At 39.7% G+C, this 17,997-nt stretch overlaps 1 protein-coding gene across 2 annotated transcripts in view; it reads right to left on the bottom strand.

The window, feature by feature from the left end:
• Positions 1–663: 663 nt before the first annotated feature.
• The window catches only part of PPARGC1A (PPARG coactivator 1 alpha), a 366,469-nt gene continuing 349,135 nt past the window's right edge, over positions 664–17,997 (bottom strand). For both annotated transcript variants that reach the window (XM_066317162.1, XM_066317163.1), the window contains 3 exons: positions 7,904–8,025; positions 7,398–7,549; positions 664–4,543 (listed from right to left, as the gene is read on the bottom strand). In XM_066317162.1, the coding sequence (XP_066173259.1) occupies positions 4,440–4,543; positions 7,398–7,549; positions 7,904–8,025 (378 nt within the window). In that variant the 3' untranslated portion in view covers positions 664–4,439. The remainder of the gene's footprint in view (positions 4,544–7,397; positions 7,550–7,903; positions 8,026–17,997) is intronic.

The raw sequence follows: 17,997 nt of genomic DNA, 5'->3' as shown, positions 1-17,997 counted from the left end.
TCTTCCCCTATTTCTGCACACGTAAGGAGAGGGGTGTGAATATCCCCTGCCATCCCCAGGCCTACCTGTTGCCTGCCCAGTGGCCGTGCTGCCGTGGAAGCCCAAATGCTGCACACTGCATCATCCTCAAAGGAGAGAGGAAAGCCACCTTGTCCAGCCACCTACCTGTCTGGTCCTCCTCATCTGTGTGCTGAGACAGAGGCTGCTGAAGGACTCTCTGCTGAACGACAGGCTTACTCCCAGTACAGATGTTTACCATCTCAGGATGGAAGATTCCAGCCATTTTGCACTTCTCAGTCCCTACTACCTGCACTGGGATCCAGCATGGCCAGATAGGAAAGTCCTTACATTCCTCACCCCCTTCTAACTCAAATCAGCAACTCTTAAACTCCACTGAGAATTTTTTGGAAGTTTTCTTACATGGTTTATGGCATGGTTCTTCAACAGACTTCGGTACACACGGCAGAAAGGCACATAACACCTTTCTACTGTTAAATGTATTACAACTGGTGATGCTATGCCCTGTACAAAGTACAGTAATGTAGGCATGCTCTGGCCGATAATCTGAAATTACAACCACTAGAAAGAGTAACAGAAAGCCCACTACACAACCAACTGTGGGGGAAAAAACCTGGCACTTGTAATAAAAATGAGAAACAGAAATGGATTTGAAACATTCGTTTCCCTTTATTTTCTCAGTGAGGCTGATGTGTACTGCACATTAAAAAAAAGAAAAAAATCACAGGAATTTTCATACAATGAATTAAACCACAAAAGTACATGTAGAATCGGCAGGTGGAAAATAGCCCAGCTTGGGCTTAACTACTATCTCACTTCCCCTGTTCAGCATAGTCCAACCTACAACTTTACATGTTCACCTACTGTACATATCTTACAGTAGCTCCATCAGGTCAGTGGTTAACATTATTGAAAATGTCTGTCACATAGGTACAAATTTAGAATCATCACATTATATTACATGGCTATTCTAGGTAATTTATAGATCAGATCTTATACTACAGTGATTGAAGTTCTCATTACAGCCATTAAAAAGGACACATAATCATTACCTACTGTAGGCTTACATCTAAAGGGATGAGAAGGAGATGTGGTTGTTTTGTGTTTGTTGGGGTTTTTTTTTCACCTGACCCAAGTATTATTACCCCAGAGGCACAAACTTTCCTCTCAGTGCTGCTCTTGGTGATGGCAGCCCAACTGCTTTTCCGAGTAGTTTAAGCACAGATACTTTTCTTCAGCTTTAGGCTCCCTCTGTTTGGATTAGTATTTAGATAATTTTCCATTCAGTAGGAATTACACAGTTACAGCTCTAGGAAAGACCACGGTTCCTAAGTACCAGTTCTGTTACCTGTATTGCGGATATGGTACTTACCACAGCATGAACACAACAGTACAATCTTCATATAAAAGACACACAGAGCTACGCTGCAATTTGCCTCTGGTGACAATGTGGTACATGTGCTAATTTGAAATGTTCTTGGGGAAGAAAAAAAAGAAAAGTAAACACCAAGTTTATATTTTGATGGATTTCCTACTACAGTGTCTATAAAAGATCCAAACAGCTTTATTCAGCAATCCTAGCTCTATTAATTTCATATGTAATTTGTAAATCCACAGAGGAAAGCCATCTTCAAGATGAGAATGTTTGCCAAGCCAGTGAAAAAAAAAAAAATTGACTCATGTCATTATGCCTGCTCAGTGAAAAATAAATAATGCCCCCACACAAGCCCCACACCAATTTATTAATGTCAGCAATCTAGGGCAAAAGAGAACGTTTTAAAATTTAATCACAGAAATGTAAAGGCAAAAAATAGGTAATGCATCTGGTCCTTGAACACATAATATGATATACTAAATATTGATTTCTTAAAAATAATTTATTGCTTTTAATATTTTTCTTTACAACAGAAGATACTCAAAATCCAGAAAGGAAAATTGTAAACTTTTAGTTTGGCATTCACACAAAGTTAAAATACCTGCATTTTTAACCTACAGAGCGACAACAAGAATTATGTAGAGTAAAGGGTGTTACATTTGTAACACAGAACCTCCAGAAAAGTTCTTTTCTTTTTTTTTTTTGTTTTATTGCTATCTATCTACTGAGAAATAAGAAGCCAAAAATCAAGCAAGCATCCGACAGGACAGACAGTGGAATCTCTCAGAACACAATATGCTGGTGATAAAATGAATGCAGCCATCAAAATCAACTGCACTGGTATGGGGGTAGAATCAGTTTTCTAAGATTTGGAGTGGAAAGGTAGATTAAATAGTTAGGCGTGCCATACCTTTAAGAGGAGTCATGAATGCCAAAGAGTAATAGAATAACAAATCTATACATTCACAAGCAAATTCCAAACTTTGCTGATTCAGTAGAGACTCTGAGTTCCGATGAAATTCGGACGCTCAGAATAGCAGTAGTTTATACTCTTGTGGTTTTTTTCCTTCCTGAAATTTCTATTTAATTTAACAGAAGCAATGTCATCAGCAACAATGTCATGGGCACATCTGAGGCCATGCTAGTGCATAGTGAAAAAAAGGGAAAAAACCCAAAACCAACCCACTGTTTCTGCAAAAGCGGAATTTCCAAACAAAGCACTTGCTTACTCCAAACTGACAACCATCATGCATCCTAGGTATAAAATTTCCACTGGCCTTTTTATTCTTTTAGTCATCTCATAATTTATAATAAATAGGATAATTATAACTGATAAATATGTCTCTTTAGTAAACAAAGGAATGAAGGATTGGTATTTATACAGGATGCATAACTGTAAAAAATATAGATAAATACCATCATTAAACTCTGCCAATGAAAAGATTACTGGCTTCAAGAACAGTGTTTAGACACAGAATTACTGTAAAAATCATACTGCACTTAGTACCTCAGCATATTTTTATCAAACTAAAATCACAAAAATTAAAACAAAATAGCATTTTAAAAAGATTTTTGACCTCTAGTTCCAAAACTACTGTTGATACATAAAATAAAAACATTTCTTAATGATTACCCATTTGAGAGACTTTACATAAAATTATGATATTTTCTAGAAAAATTTAGATGAGAAAATTCCATTCCCCTAACAAATTCAGTGTATAAAACTGCAAAAGAAAATCAAGCAATGAGAAAAATGTGGAAAAATACTGCAGAAGGTGGTTAATATCTTTTGGGCTAGGATAATTCTTGACAAAATTCTTATATAAGCTCACCAAAGAAGGGATGAACGTGTATAATGCATTTTTGCACTCAGACACACACGCACACATATGCACACTCACATCCTCACCCACACGCTTTTCTCTTTTTTTTTTACAATCAAATATATATAAGCCTAAGTTCAGCTTTCTACATATGTTAGTGTACAATAATTGTTTCACCTCATATAATTACATTTGAGTATTCTTGATTAAGAAAAATTCAGCAGTTTTTGAAAAGAAGGCTGCATTTACAGTGCATAGCTGTAACAAAAAAAAAAAATCGTCATACAGTATGTACATAAATAAAAATACTCCATTTAACATTTGTAAATACTCAACTACTTTAGAGAATGTAGCAAATAAACTATCTGTGCACACACCCAGATAGTTATATCCAACTCTCATTAATAATGTAACACCACGTCCGCTCATTAGAATAAATCGCTGAACAAGCTGCACATTTGACCATTAACAAGGCTTTGAAAATTCTGCTGTGGAAGATCAATGTTGTAGACATTTACATGGGTGTCAGAATTAAAAGATGAAACTTCAAAATGTTAGGGAAGCTTGAGCCTTTTAATTTTCTTTTCTGAAAAAAACCCCAAAAAACAAAAAACCAAAAACCAACCAAAAAACAAAAACCCAAAAAAAAACCCCACAAAAAACCCCACAAAACAAACCAAAAAAAAGAACAATCTTAAAACAAATCTAAGACAGATTGCAGGTTTCTGGGACCTGTGGTTTCTCCTGGATTGTCATATTATTACCGTGTTGTGAGAAGAAGCTTCCTTAAAAAAAAAAATGCAGTGTCTGATCCCCAGACATCAGCAGCCATAGTTCTCACACTGGGGCTTTTTTTCTGTTTGTTTTTGTTCTTTTTGTTAAAATGCAATATGTACAGATTTTGCAGTTCATTGTTGTAGGTGTATCTCTGTGGAACTGCTGCCATGTCTTGTGATTTGCATTGAACTCGCAAGGAACGCCCGGCTCCCCCGCCACCGCTCACCCGCGAAAGTGCAGCTGACACCCATGGACATGCGTGTGCTTACTGGACAGCATCCTGCCCCTCCACTCCTCGAGCAGCTGTGTTCATGTAAACCATGGTTTTGAACAGAGTGTAAAGTAGGAGAAATTCCTAAGTACGACTTTTTAGTTGTCCATTATTGAAGGACGTGATGTCCGTGAGGTATTCGCCATCCCTCTGTTTTCCTCGGATGACATGCTTGTTACCTACGCAGGCTCCGCTGTGCCTCTTTGAGTAAACTATCAAAATCCATGGAGTCATACTTGCTTTTAGTGGAAGCAGGATCAAAATCATCTGAGTTTGAATCTGAAACCCAAAGGATGCAAGTTTAGGTAAGAGGCAAGGCTTATTTTCTCTGTATATCAGCATAAACAAGGCACTGGAGAAACAATCCACTTACAACCACAACTTTATGGGACAAAAAAAAGCATAGAAATGACCATCACAGAAGCATTCCTGGTAAGCAGCAGCACTTATCTAAAGTGGTACACATCATCAGCAGTGGGAAACAATCATTAATTGCATACACATTTACAGCAGGTTAACTCAGAACAGTTTCCTCAAGGACTTGAGCACCAAGACATTCGTGTATTGGTCTCAAAGTAGTCCAGATAATCTTGACAGATGCCTTAACCAAAACCCCACCTTTGTCTTGCAACTGGTGTTTCATAACATGTACAAGACTTGGTTCTCCTGAGAAAGGTTCTGAAGCCAGGGCAGCCTGTGAGCTGCACACAGAGGAAACAGCTGATTGTCACTGCCTTCCCTTGGGGTCTTGTGGAAGTCTCCACAACTGCTAGAATCTCTGGTTTTGTTTCAATTAATCTTTTTGGTTTGCTTGTTCAGAGTGTGAGCAATTCTGGGCAGGGCCTCTGCATGGCTGGCATGAGCAGTCTCAGGTGGGCTCCTCACCTTTCTGTATCACATGTGACAAGCCACAGCAACAGCCCAGCTCCTGTGGCCTGGGATACCTATTCCAGCTTTGTTAGTAGCTCAGACACGGATGTCAGTCTGCTCCCACCACAGAGGAGGGCTTGCGTGTTTGTGGACACACAGTTCCAGTGCAATTATTGACATGGCTGCAAGCAATGAATTTCCTTTTGGAGTCAACCCTGCTTAACACTGACTCTCACCAGTTCCTGTATCACAGCTCCTTTAAGAGAGTGCCCTTTTCTTGCCATTTCTTGTGTTGAATTAATCAGAACTCCCCGTCTACCACTATAAGACACATTGCACATTAAATGTTCATTACAAGTTCTGTTAAGACAATATCTTCTCACAGAGGAGAGGTGTTAAACTTCTGACTACTATTTTCAAGTGTTTTCTTTCTTCTGTACTCAACCCAAAGCTGATTAATTCTCTCTGTCCTGGTACCAGCTCATGAATTTTAAAGTTCATCCTGCCATTTCCTTATGTTGCTCTATCAGATACTCTGCAAAATACAGGGAATGCAGTCTGAAGTACAGAAGCTCAAGCTGTCAGCAGGACAAAGTGAAAACAGTCTGCTCACAGATACTCTGGGAATCCCACTCACAACAGAGAGACCTGACAGGGAGCACTCCCAGTGATGAATAATGTTCAAGAGGGTTCCCTTCAGACAACTTATTTTAAACCCTAGATTTTCTGAGATACAGAGATGACCTTGGCTTCCATTGCTGAAGATAAGTCAAATCAAGGCAAGACTTCAATCTGGTTTTTATCAGCCTACATTTCAACAAATGCCTTGCTACCTTTTGTATTTTCTACATCAACCCTGTATCTCTTCAGCAGTCAATTGCCTTTTCTTAGCTTTACATTATCTGTTTAGCCACTGAAGTGAATTATAGCATATTCATTGTGAACAATGCGTATCATCTTTATAATTTATTTTGAAAAGACATCAATTGGTTAGAAAAAAATATATCTGTATTCACTTCCTGCATCGTACAAAGCCGAGGGCAGCACATACAAGATTTCATTAGCAGTGTGTTACAGGGTTATGAGAGATTTTAATGACTGTGGTCATTTATTCATTAAAAAATCCACAATATCTGATTAATATAGATCCAACAGCAAAATGTGCCTTGCTACGTTTTTCAGAAAAGAGTATTTTCCATGCCTTTAGTCTATTTATACAGGTATTAGGAAAGGTTTAACATTTAATGAATACTTTACATTTTAAAAGGTAATTAAATAAGAGGTGAGTTTATCATATATTGTAATATCGCAGAGGCTGTTTTGGTAGTCTGCACAGTCTCTTTAAACATAAGTAAAGACTCTCTTTTAACATCAGTATTCCTGCTGTAAGACTTTGAACATCTCCAAAAACCCTGGCAAGGCGAAGCATCACATCCTGACTCAGAACATAGAACAGAACCACACGTTTGCCCAGGCGAGACACAGACAGACCCAGGTGTGTTGTCACAGCCAGCATGCACACTTGGGACTGCAGTTACCACAGCATGCAGGGGGCTGAAGACTGGTATGCATAAAGCCTCACACCACTGTAACTGCAAACCAAGAGATTTGCTAAGCTCTCCACAGCCTCTTACATCAAGACTGGAGGGCCTTGCAAGGAGACACCTTCATATACAGATACTTAGGCACAATTTTAGAATCACCAGTTGAGATCAGTGGCTTTTGCCACACTAAGGGACAGATTTGGCCATAAGCTCTTCTAGCTTTCAAACTTGAGCAACTATGAATTGCACTTAACAAGTGCCCCTGGCAAATTCTTCCCATCTACAACAAAACTCATGGCAAAGTAAGAATCATAATGAAGCACTTGGGTTGAGGCATCTACTTTGTCCTCTGTTTACCACTCATATACATGAGTGAGGTATTGGAATCAAACAGGTACAGCAATAAATAGTAAAGCATGTGGGAAGTTTCTGCAGTGATATCTTTTCAACTTAGAAATGTACTATTGAATACTGGGCACTTATTTTTGATAACTATGGAAATTGGCTTTAAAAGAATTCATGGTCTGAAATATCTGAAAGAAGCCAGCCCAGATTAGTAGACTTTTAAACTTCTTACAGCATGTGAAAACCACTTTCTTCACTACACCTCCAATCATTTAAATGACATCAGCAGCAAACAAAAAGAAGCAAACCCTAAATTCTCATAAGTTACAAGATTCTAATTATTTACTTTAATTCACATGGAGCAAAATACCTACCTAGGTCTGCATAGTTAGACTTGCAAATCTGCTTGCGTCCACAGAAGTACAGCTCAAAATCAGGTTCATTTGACCTGCGTAAAGTGTATCCATTTTCAAGAGCAGCGAAGGCGTCACAAGTATAGCGGTAGGTGATGAAACCATAGCTGTCTCTGCCATTGAAAAATACAGTTGTGAACAAAAACTGAGAAGAGTTAACACACATTAGTGCAACCCCTTCCTGAAAGCAAGAACTTGCTGGAGACCCAGCAGTGGAAATGCCAGAAGTACTGCATCCATTTATCAGCATGATTGTCCTGTCACGCAGCTAAATACTTATTTCTGGGACAGGGAATTTCAACTAGCAAGATTAATAAATAAGGATGAAAGAAAATAAGTAAGGTTTTGAACTCAGCATGTCATCTGTCACAGGACTTATACTGGTAACTCCCATACCAGTAATTTTACTGCCATAATTTTTTACATATGGCAGCTGTCAAACAAGAAATAATCTCAAAAGTTCCTACCCATCATCCCGCAAATTTACTGTGCACTCCTCAATTTCACCAAAAACTTCAAACCGGTCCCTCAGTTCTGTTCGGGTTGTGTCAGGTCTGATTTTACCCAGATAAATCACACGACGTTCTTCCTGTGATAAAGAGGAACAGGGAAGGCATTTTTTTAACAAATGTGTAATAGAGATGAACCTATACATACGTGCATGCAAATACACACACAGATGTGCAGAGGGTACATAATTATAGAAACAGTCTTTTGTGGAAGACCTACTGCATCTTGTAAGTACATGAAATAGTTCCCTTCTGGAAACTGGAAATAGTACATGAAATAGTTTCCCTCCTGGAAAGCATCTAAGGTATTTAAGTGACACTACATTCGTCAGGTGGTGTGCTCCTGAAAGGGTTCACAGAATTGCTGCTACTGTTCTGTACATTGACAGGTGCTTCCTTCTGTATCCTACTGTACCTTCTTCCTTCTCACCCTTTCTGCCGCTTCTCCTCCAGGACTGCAAATTCTTCCAAACCAGGAACTCCCTTTCTCTCGTAATGTATACAACACTGAGTGAAACTCATTTTAGTTGCAGAGTAGCATAAAGTAACACAATAATTGAATAAGACTACCACAGACAGAAAAAAACATATTACAAGCATAACATTTTAAGCTCATATGACTCAATAGCTGATTTATCCTGCAATCCTGTTCCACCATAATTCATACCTTAAAATAGAGGGAAAACTATTTAAGGTTGTAATCCCAGCCAACAACCAAGTACCACACAGCCCCTAGGTCATTCCCTGCTCACTGGTGGGATGGGAGGAAAATCAGAAAAAGGTGAAATGCCTGTATTAGTATCAGCTAATAAAGGAAATAAGGTAAGATATAACAATAGTAATAATTATGACACTAATTATTAGGGGAGAAAGAAGAATAAAACCCAAGAGAAACAAGTGCTGCACACTACAATTGCTCAGCACCTGCTGACCAACACCCAGCCCGCCCCTGAGCAGTGATCTGCCTCTCCTAGGCAACTCCCTCTGGTTTTTATACTGGGCATGATGCCATACGGTATGGAATATCCCTTTGGCTACCTCAGGTCAGCTGTCCTGGCCATGTTCCCTCCAAGCACCTTACGCACCTGTTCCCTGGCAGAGCACGGGAAACTGGAAAGTCCTTCACTTAGAGTAAGCACTACTTAACAGCAGTTAAAACATCAATGTCATATCAATATTAATACTAAATCCAAAACACTATCGTGTACCAGCTACTAAGAAGACAATTAATTCTATGTCAGCAGAAACCAGGACTGGGTCCAAAACATGTCTTATTAAAATAAGCATTTTGGGGGGAATGGCAGGAAGTAAAATATATCCCATGGTCACCACTGTCTTTTGGTTTATTCAGAATAAAAACCACCTGACTGAGGTCCCAAGGCTAGGGTCCCTTTTGCATATTCCTTCAACACTTGGAACAAAGCATCAGATACTTTTATAACAATTGAGTCATGGTCCTATCATTCTTTCCTTAGTGCGAATGGTCAGCAGAATGAGAGAAGGACCAGAAAACCCTTTAAGAGTCACTTCATGAATTTTAGGATAAACTCTTTTCTGAGGGCAAAATGATTTAGTGAGCTGCTAGAAAAGAAAATGGAAAAAGGAGATCTTCAAAACACTGACCTTAAGGTAACCAGGGCAAAGAAGCACCAGCTATACATGGCTTGAGTGCTCAGCCTTCCTGTCTCAAATTGCCTCTGGCCTGGCACTGCTGGCCCTACTCCTCATCCCTTACACACCCACACAGTACTCCCATAAACTGAACCACCACCTCATTCTCAGCTGGCGTAAACCTGTCAGTCAGTGGAGTAATGTCAGTTTAAACCATCAACTTTGGCACCTGAGACTTGTGCAGAATTTAGGTGCCGAATGCCGAAGGACCTACACTGACTGCTGAGAATTCATGACTATCGTAACCTGGAGGTGCCTAAAGGCTAATGGCACCTCAACTGTGCAATGCAAAAGGCACTAGGGACCTAAATATAGACTTGCATTCCTGCTCAGAAACATTCTAGCCTGAAGAGACAGGTAGTTTATAGCGTTACAATTCAGATATAGCATGAAATGTATCTTTTCCATGAGTCCCCACAGAGGCATAAAGCACAAGTAATTCTTGGACCACGGACAACGCAATTGAGATCAGACCAAAACACAGGTAAAGCCAGAAATTATATTGATGTTGCTTCTTTACTTGCTTGAGTATTCACTTGAGATAAAGAGACCATCAGAACTCTTAGTTAGGGGTGCTGAAAATCTTGTCTTCCTGTTCCCAGGAGAGCACTTTGCTCTCAGGAACTATTTAATGCAAAATAAATAAACAATTCCTGCAGCAGGAAGCCAACACTAAAATATCTCCCAACAGAAACTCCTTCTTATTAGTACATTCAGTAAGCTATTTTTGCTGACTCTTTTCCTGGCCTGACAAATCTCAGGGGTTCAGATCTAGAATCTAAGCTCCTGAGAAATGAAATTTTACTTCAGAAACAGAGATAAAAGAATCAAACACTCCTACCCAAAAGCCCTACCCATTAAGGAATGGCACAGGAATTATCTATGTCCTTTATAGGTCCCTGGTCAGCCCAGTGGAGCTGATGTATCAGCTCTCCTAAATCAGTGGGATCAGGTAAGGATTTCATTTAGATACTTACAACTACAGCCTCTTGATTATGTAAGGAACCAAGGTTGAGTGCCTTTAAAGTCCTCTGTAAACATACTGGGACAGACACATCCACTTTTAAATGTCAGACCTTCCAAAATGCAGGGTCCAAAAGCTGCCCTTGCTCTCTGCCACCGCTGTGCAGTTTGGAGAAGCTAGCATGGCTAAAAGAAGGACTTGTGCTCAAGGGGTAGCCATATATTTAGGGCACAAGGGTACTTTCCAGACAGCTGCTGCTTTTTATCTCTGTCTCCACTGTGTCCCAGTCCACAGCCCTGACCTTCCTGACAGAGGAGTTTGGGCAGGGCTTCTGTGAACCAGGGATTGTAGAGTGCAAGCTACAGGAATCTGCATTTCTTCCATTTTTCCCCATTCTAATTCTGCTTACTTTCACTATGGTTGGGTGCCATAAACTTCAAACCCAGGAAAATCTGCATATGCACAGTAATTACTTTTTCAGACTGTTTTACCAAATCAAGGATTTAACCGCACTGAAACACTTGATAAGAAACAATTCCATTGATACTTGCTATTGAACTTAAATGACTGACCAGATGGAGCAGAACATAACACAGCAGACTGCCTAATATACTTTAGCTGAGATAATACATCTCAACTGAAAAAAACATAATGTTTCACTCACTGACATGGAGATTGTTATATTACAATGTGATGGAAATATCTATTGCACACTCTTCCGTAAGTCTGTCTGCATGCCTGTGCAATTTTACCTTCTTCTATCCCTCTAATAACCTTTATATCTCTAATATCCCTTTAAGACAACTGTAATAAACCAAAACTGAACAATTAAAAAAAAAGCCTGTTAAAGTACCGTTAAGGGAATAAGTTAAACCTGCAAAATTAAGGAAATTCAAATTTAAAGCTGAAATGCACCATATGTCCTCCAGTGTGCACATATGAGGAGATGGGTTCAAGTAGATTTTTAAGCAGAGGGCCATGATGGAATAAGATACTGGAGAACACAGGATTCACAGAGCATTGTCTTTGCCTTAGTTAATTTTGGCCTATTTAAAGCAACTATGAATATTAATATTCACAGAGATGCCTTCCTTTTATTCCCATGAATAATAAGAGCTATAGAGGCCTAACAAGATTGTAACATATCTCCAAATGCTAAGAACCTTTTTTTAAGATATAAGTTACATGTCTAAGTCTATATGGGCATAATAAGGAAGACGTTTACTGCAGTTTTAGAAGATATGACAGATGACTTGCAGATTTAGAGAAGGTCAGAGAAAAGTTTTTGTTTTCAGTTTCTTATGGGCAAAGGGAAACTGCAGGAAACTCCAGAAGCTACTTGCTCATATTTCCTTCCCAAAAGTGCACATGATTTATTTTGCATCATAAGCGTTAAATGTGGCTCCTTGCTCTGCCAGGTTAAAAAAAAAAGAATAGTCCAGCCCACTCCCTCAGGCCTAACACGTCTTCTTTCATAATCTTGCTTGCTCTTCATCGCAGTCAAAACATCTGAATAGGAAGATGTGGCAGAAAATCTCAGACTGACAAGCTGTATTTTAAGTCTCAAATGAAAATACTAAAGAATTTGAATAACAAAATATGAGAAAACAAGACTGGGATATACCTTACACATCTAAGGGTCAATAACTCATCCTCTAAATATTGACTGATGCTAAGGATCTTTTCCTCTTGCAAAGGACTCCTCCAAAACTTTATTTTCTATGTGCTTCCTTATTCCTAAGTCTTTATTTCACAATTATTTAACTAATCACAGATATGTGGATGTATTAGCTTTCCCTTGGTTTTTTTTGCTTCTTTCCCCAACAATTGTTAGGTTTGCCTGCCTTTGGTGCTGCTAAGCAAGAACCCTGGGAACTGACAGCAGCCACTCCAGAAGTGCTGCTGTTCCCATTTTTCCTACCACTTTTTGCCTGCTTGTCTGTGGTGCATATCTAGTTCTCCAAGAGCCAGGTAATGCTTTATGTGAAGATGAGAGAAGAAATCCAGGAGCATTTTTAAGCTGGGTTCTGTTATGGGCTTGCAAAGGCTCTGCTGCTCACTCTAGCACAGTGTCTGGCTGGGTGCACACCCCATGTCTTGTGCTGCCTTCCATGCCAAATGACTTCCCTGCCACTAGAGACTTGAAGCCATGAAGACTTTTATCCTTAGAGCTAAAGGCCAAATACCATTTTGAAAAGGCAATGAGATTGGTTGGACAGAGTTGCAAAAACAGAAATGGTATGGGTAGAAAAAAGCCATTAAAGCTTAAGCTTCTGATGAAATAATAATGAGAAAAAAAATCTTTAGATTGAGTAAAGAAAAATTAGTACTGTGAGTAAGTATGAATAGCAGAAGTAAAAATCACAGGAAAAAAAAAAGAACAAGATTATTAACACATGCTGCTGTGTGCGTAGCCAAGGGCTGAACAGTTCAGACACACTACATGGTAACTGCTAGAAAAATGATGGACTAGTAAAACTCAAAATATAGGTAGAAATATATACAGTAAAATTAGAGTAACTGGGATCTAGGCCATCAAGATGAGCAACAACAAAAAAAATCCAAACTAAATATACAACATACATTGAATCCTTCATAAGTGGTAACGCACTCTATTAAAGGCTAACTCTGGTGTTAGGACTTTAGAGAAGGCAAGCACTCATTTATGAAACCACCTTTCTCCTGCCTTCCTGTTTTAGAGCAATTTATATTCTTTGAAACCATGTGTTTCTTTCCGCTGCAGTGGCCTCACAGCACATTTATCTTCTTATGTCTGTACGCTCTCTGGGACTGGGACTCTTGATACTCGTCTCAGAGAGGCTGTCAGCATTTAGGAATGAAAAGCAGTAATGCTAATTGCAATTATCTACTTGAGTATAACCTGTAATACTTTTGTTATACCTTCTGGTATACCTCTTTGGTTTTGTTATACCTCTTAGCAGTAGCCAGTGCACACAGTAAATGAGCTGTGTGAAGGATGTGGCTGTAAGTCAGTACCATGGCCAGAGTGGCAAAGTAGCAGAGAGCCCAACACCAAGCTGCTCATCAGACAGTTTAACCTCCAGCTCTGGTGCATCGTATCAGTGAGGAATCACCAACTAGTGACTCCAGAACTGGAATGTGCTAACTGTTTCTTGTGCCATGTTTTGAAAAGTGTTTGCCACATGGTCTAATGAACTGCTGGAATAAAAGCCCACACAACTGGGAAAATTCCTGGACTGTATCACAAGAAAAATGGGTTCCTCAGGCCTCTTGGCAAATCACTGTCATCTGCTTTGGTTGGGGGTTGGATCACAGCTTCTACAAAGCACTAAGCAGACTCTGCTGTCCTCCAGAGCTCCTCAAGTTTTATACTCCATATGTCTCTACTATGATCTGGCTTACATGGTTAAGCAAGTCTTGGTGGCAGACCATTCTTATGTTCAGTGAGGATCCATTCTAAAACAAAAAATTGTGACCCGGTGAAATAAAACAAAACAAAATCAAACTAAACTGTGCTAACATTTGGTCAGGAATCACAAATTCCTTTGGTGAGGAAAAGAATCACAATCAAAAGTATTAATGAATTAATGACGAAGTTAATTTTTTTAATTCTCTACGTGCCTTGTAGGCTCAATCTGTGTTTTTCAATCGTGCCTGCTCAAAATTAAGACCTCAATTCTCAAAAAAAGGCACTGAATCTCCAGTAACTGGAGAGGGGAAAAGAAGAAAATGAAGACGAGAAGAATATCACAGTACCTTTTGAAGTCAAATCACCTGTATACAGCTGTAAGCCTAGCGTGCTGGTTTTGCATTGATTGACATTTGGTGAGGAGAGGAGCTACCCACAGAACTGATTTTTCTAAGAAAAGCTGCAGCAAGCTAATCAGTGACTAGTGTCCAAAACTAGGACATGTTGTTAAACCACTAGAAAGCTGGACACGCCTCTGTGAATACACACGTCAAAACTCGGGAAACCCTGGGAAAAGTTCTCTTTCCTTCCAGCCTGGGAAGAGGTAAGCGGCTGCTGGGCAGGGCTGGCCCCGCTCTGCTGCCTGTCCCCCTGGCGTGGCTGCTCCAGGGGCCCCTCCAGGGCTGGGCCTGGCTGCTGGACAGGGAGGGGAGCAGGGATGGCCCCGTCCCGGCCGCATCGGGCCCCAGCATCCTGCCCTAAGCCATTCCCTGCCCCCAGCACGGCTTTCTGAAGAACCCTTCACCGTGAACAGCTCTGGCGACCACTAACCAAGTGATCCTGCCAAGGGCTCCCAGCCTGCAGAGATCACGGGGTGGCTCTGCAGCCTTGCAGAGGGCCCTGCAGATGAAATGAATGCAGCTGGAGCCCCCGAGATCCCAGCACAGCCCCAGCGCAACCTTCGGCCGCTGCCCGGCAGGAGCCGGCATGACCTCTGCAGGACCTGGGAAAGATAATTACTCTTTTCTTGCACAGATGAAAGCTGCAAAACATTGAATCCTCTCTGAGTGAGAGAAAAGCACAGAGTGAAAACACGTAGAGAGACAATATGAACACACTAAAGTCAGTGAAGGAGCAGTCACATCCTAGATTGGAAGAGAACAAGGAGATGCCTTGGATTTAGGCTGAAACTCTTTTGTAAATTTGCATCGCAAGTCCACGGTGATGGACTGTGATATATTAGAATATCCCTTTAAGTCATGGAAAACATGTATGGGGAGACGAAGAGCTCAAATTGCATATACAAGCGCAGGTATTTGTGTTAAAGCAAATAAATGTTGAAGTAGCTGTGATCTTACGAGAAGCTTGAACAGAGAGAGAGAGGTAAGATGAAGACCTGCCCCCAGGAAGAGAAGAAGAATATCTCTGTTCCCAGAGATAAAAATTACCTCAGAGAGAGATGAAGAGAACCTTTGCTTTTGAACCACTCATCCTTAAAATACTATGAGTTTACACTGTCCATAATGCAGCTGGGGGAATGGAAGCATGAATGGAAGGGACTTCACAAATGCAGATTCCCAGGTGGCTGCTATTTATGAGAATTGAAGAAGTAAGAGAACATTTTTTCTTGTGGAGAAGTTTCTATGGCAGACCAAAAGAGACTTCTCTCTCTAATGAAACTGACGAAAGACTATTTTAGAGGTGGTAAACTGATCTAAGTTCTAAGTTTTGTCTCTGCATGTTATCAGTGAGAAATAAAAGGAGCTTGTGGGGGACAGGAAGAAAGTGTTTTGAAGGTTTTATTCTGATTCTTTTTAATGTTTTTTTTTTCTCTCTTCTAGTTTTGTTAATAAAGCTTTTCTTTATACCCTTTAAAGTTTGAGCCTGCTTTGCTTTTTCTCCTAATCCTATCTCACAGCAGAAAAAAAGAGTAAGTAATTCTAGTGGACACTCAACTCACTACATCTACACAGGAATTCAAGAATCTATACAGGAAAATACTATCCCTGGCTTCTAACTCTGAATTTCCTATGGCAAAGATTGTGGTCATGTGTGTGCAAGACTGAAGGGGCAGCATTCAAACATGCCTGTGCCACACAGCATGAGCACAGGCTTCTAAAACAAGCCTTTTCAGCATTCTGTCAATATGTCTTCACATCTGCCAAATTGCAAGCTGCCTGCACAATCAGAGGGCACTGCTTCACATGTGGTTTTGACAGATTAAAATACTATTTTTTTTCTCATTTCTTTTTCCTAGTTTTCCCATGTCTGTTGTCCCACAGAGACTAATTTTAGATACTGCTTCCACAATACCTAATGACTTTTGTCTCTGTCATAACTTCTGTTCCTTTTTTACTGTGCATCCTTTGTACAACTAACTCTTGAGATCTCAGTGTGGTGCTTCTAATAAAGAAAGTCATCTGCTCTGTGTAATAACTGAGGCATTAGTACTGCCCAATCTTTGGGCCACTCTTCTAACTGTACCGGGAAATACGCGGCCATAAATCAGTTCTGGCAGCACAAGAATGGGCTAGAAAAGAAAATAAAAAATTCCCCAATACAGAGCGCAAAGAAATCTAAATTTATGGGACTGTAGGAAGAGCTCAAGGAAAGAGAGAGAGGACATTCTTGTGGCTGAACGATAAATGAGTTGAATTCCTCAAGAATGAAAAGAGTAACACAAAAGAGACCCATAAACCAAAAGGCATAAGAAAAGGAGCAGACAATGGTAGAAATTATACAAATTTTATCACTGAATTAATGAGATCGGAGATTCCCTTTCTCTGCTGTCTCCTAATCCTTACCTATTTTAACAGAGTATAAAATAGCACATTTCAACACAGATTTTTAAAATAAAAGTGTAGGCAGACTTTGGATAAAGGGGTTAATAGGACTTAATCTACATTTCCTGCAGAACTCACACAGATGACTGGATTTTAGATTTTTTGCCATGTTCTGTTTATTGATATTTATTTTTAGTTTTGATTTATTTATGCCTATTAATAAATAATTCCATTAATTAAGTTAATTATAATCAAAATGCTCACTTTAAAAAGAAAATAAATTCAATCTTGGTTTTAAATTGTCTAGAATTTTTAATGCAGTGTGATGCAGCATATCTGGAGCTTTTTAAGTTTCTTTTCTTTCCTTTTTCCTTTTCTCTTGATTAGCTACTTGCCAAGTATTTGTTTGTTTTAAACTAAATCAATTTTTCTACCTCCTCAGCAGGATTCATGTTTATTTATATGGGTAAGGTACAGTAATTGAGAAGTAGCAAGATACACCCATGACAGAGGTCTACTTGAATCTCTAATCTGTGGTTGCTCTAAGAGAGAACAGCCAGTGTAAGTTACGATTGCTGGAAGGTAGTGCTCATCTCTAAGCAGATGGAAACCAGATATTTTAAAACTAACTGCAACAATTGACTTAAATATGGCCCTGTTTGAAGCCAAACAAAATTATTCCACTGCCTTCACTGTGTTTCAGAGCAGCACAGCAGAGCATGTTATAGCTTTAAATCTTGTGCTTTACAAAATACACTTATCACCCACACTTTGTAGATAGGACACCTGAAATGGAGAAAAGCAAAATGATTTGCTGAAGCTCACTAAGAACAACAGTAGCAGAGACAAAAACCAGACCATAAAGTTGTCTGTTCATTCCCAAAACTTCTCACTGCAGTAGACTGTGCCAGTCTTTGTCAATCTCTACACACTCCTGGTTCTGTAGGTGCATTAGGAGAAATGCAGCCAAGTGTGTGACAAATCACTTTTTGCTACAAAGTCCACTAATGGCACTGGGAAAAAGACCTATTAATTTTGGTGACCTCTGGACAGAGCACTAATGGAAAACCTGGGAATGAAGATAAAGTATCCTGGTCTGTACCAGCTCATGCAGGAGCCAGAGCACAGCCAGAACAGCCATGCAGATACAACCAAATGGAAAGAGTAGGACACAGAAAATCAAAATTATACGGAGAGCCACCAAATGTGCTTAGCAACTTTTACAGCAACGTATTTACAGCAG

This window comes from Sylvia atricapilla, chromosome 4 (genome assembly GCF_009819655.1).
Source record: "Sylvia atricapilla isolate bSylAtr1 chromosome 4, bSylAtr1.pri, whole genome shotgun sequence".
In the NCBI taxonomy this organism is placed as follows: Eukaryota; Metazoa; Chordata; class Aves; order Passeriformes; family Sylviidae; genus Sylvia; species Sylvia atricapilla.
The sequence above is the reverse complement of the archived record's forward strand: the minus strand, read 5'-3'. Positions and strand labels throughout refer to the sequence as shown.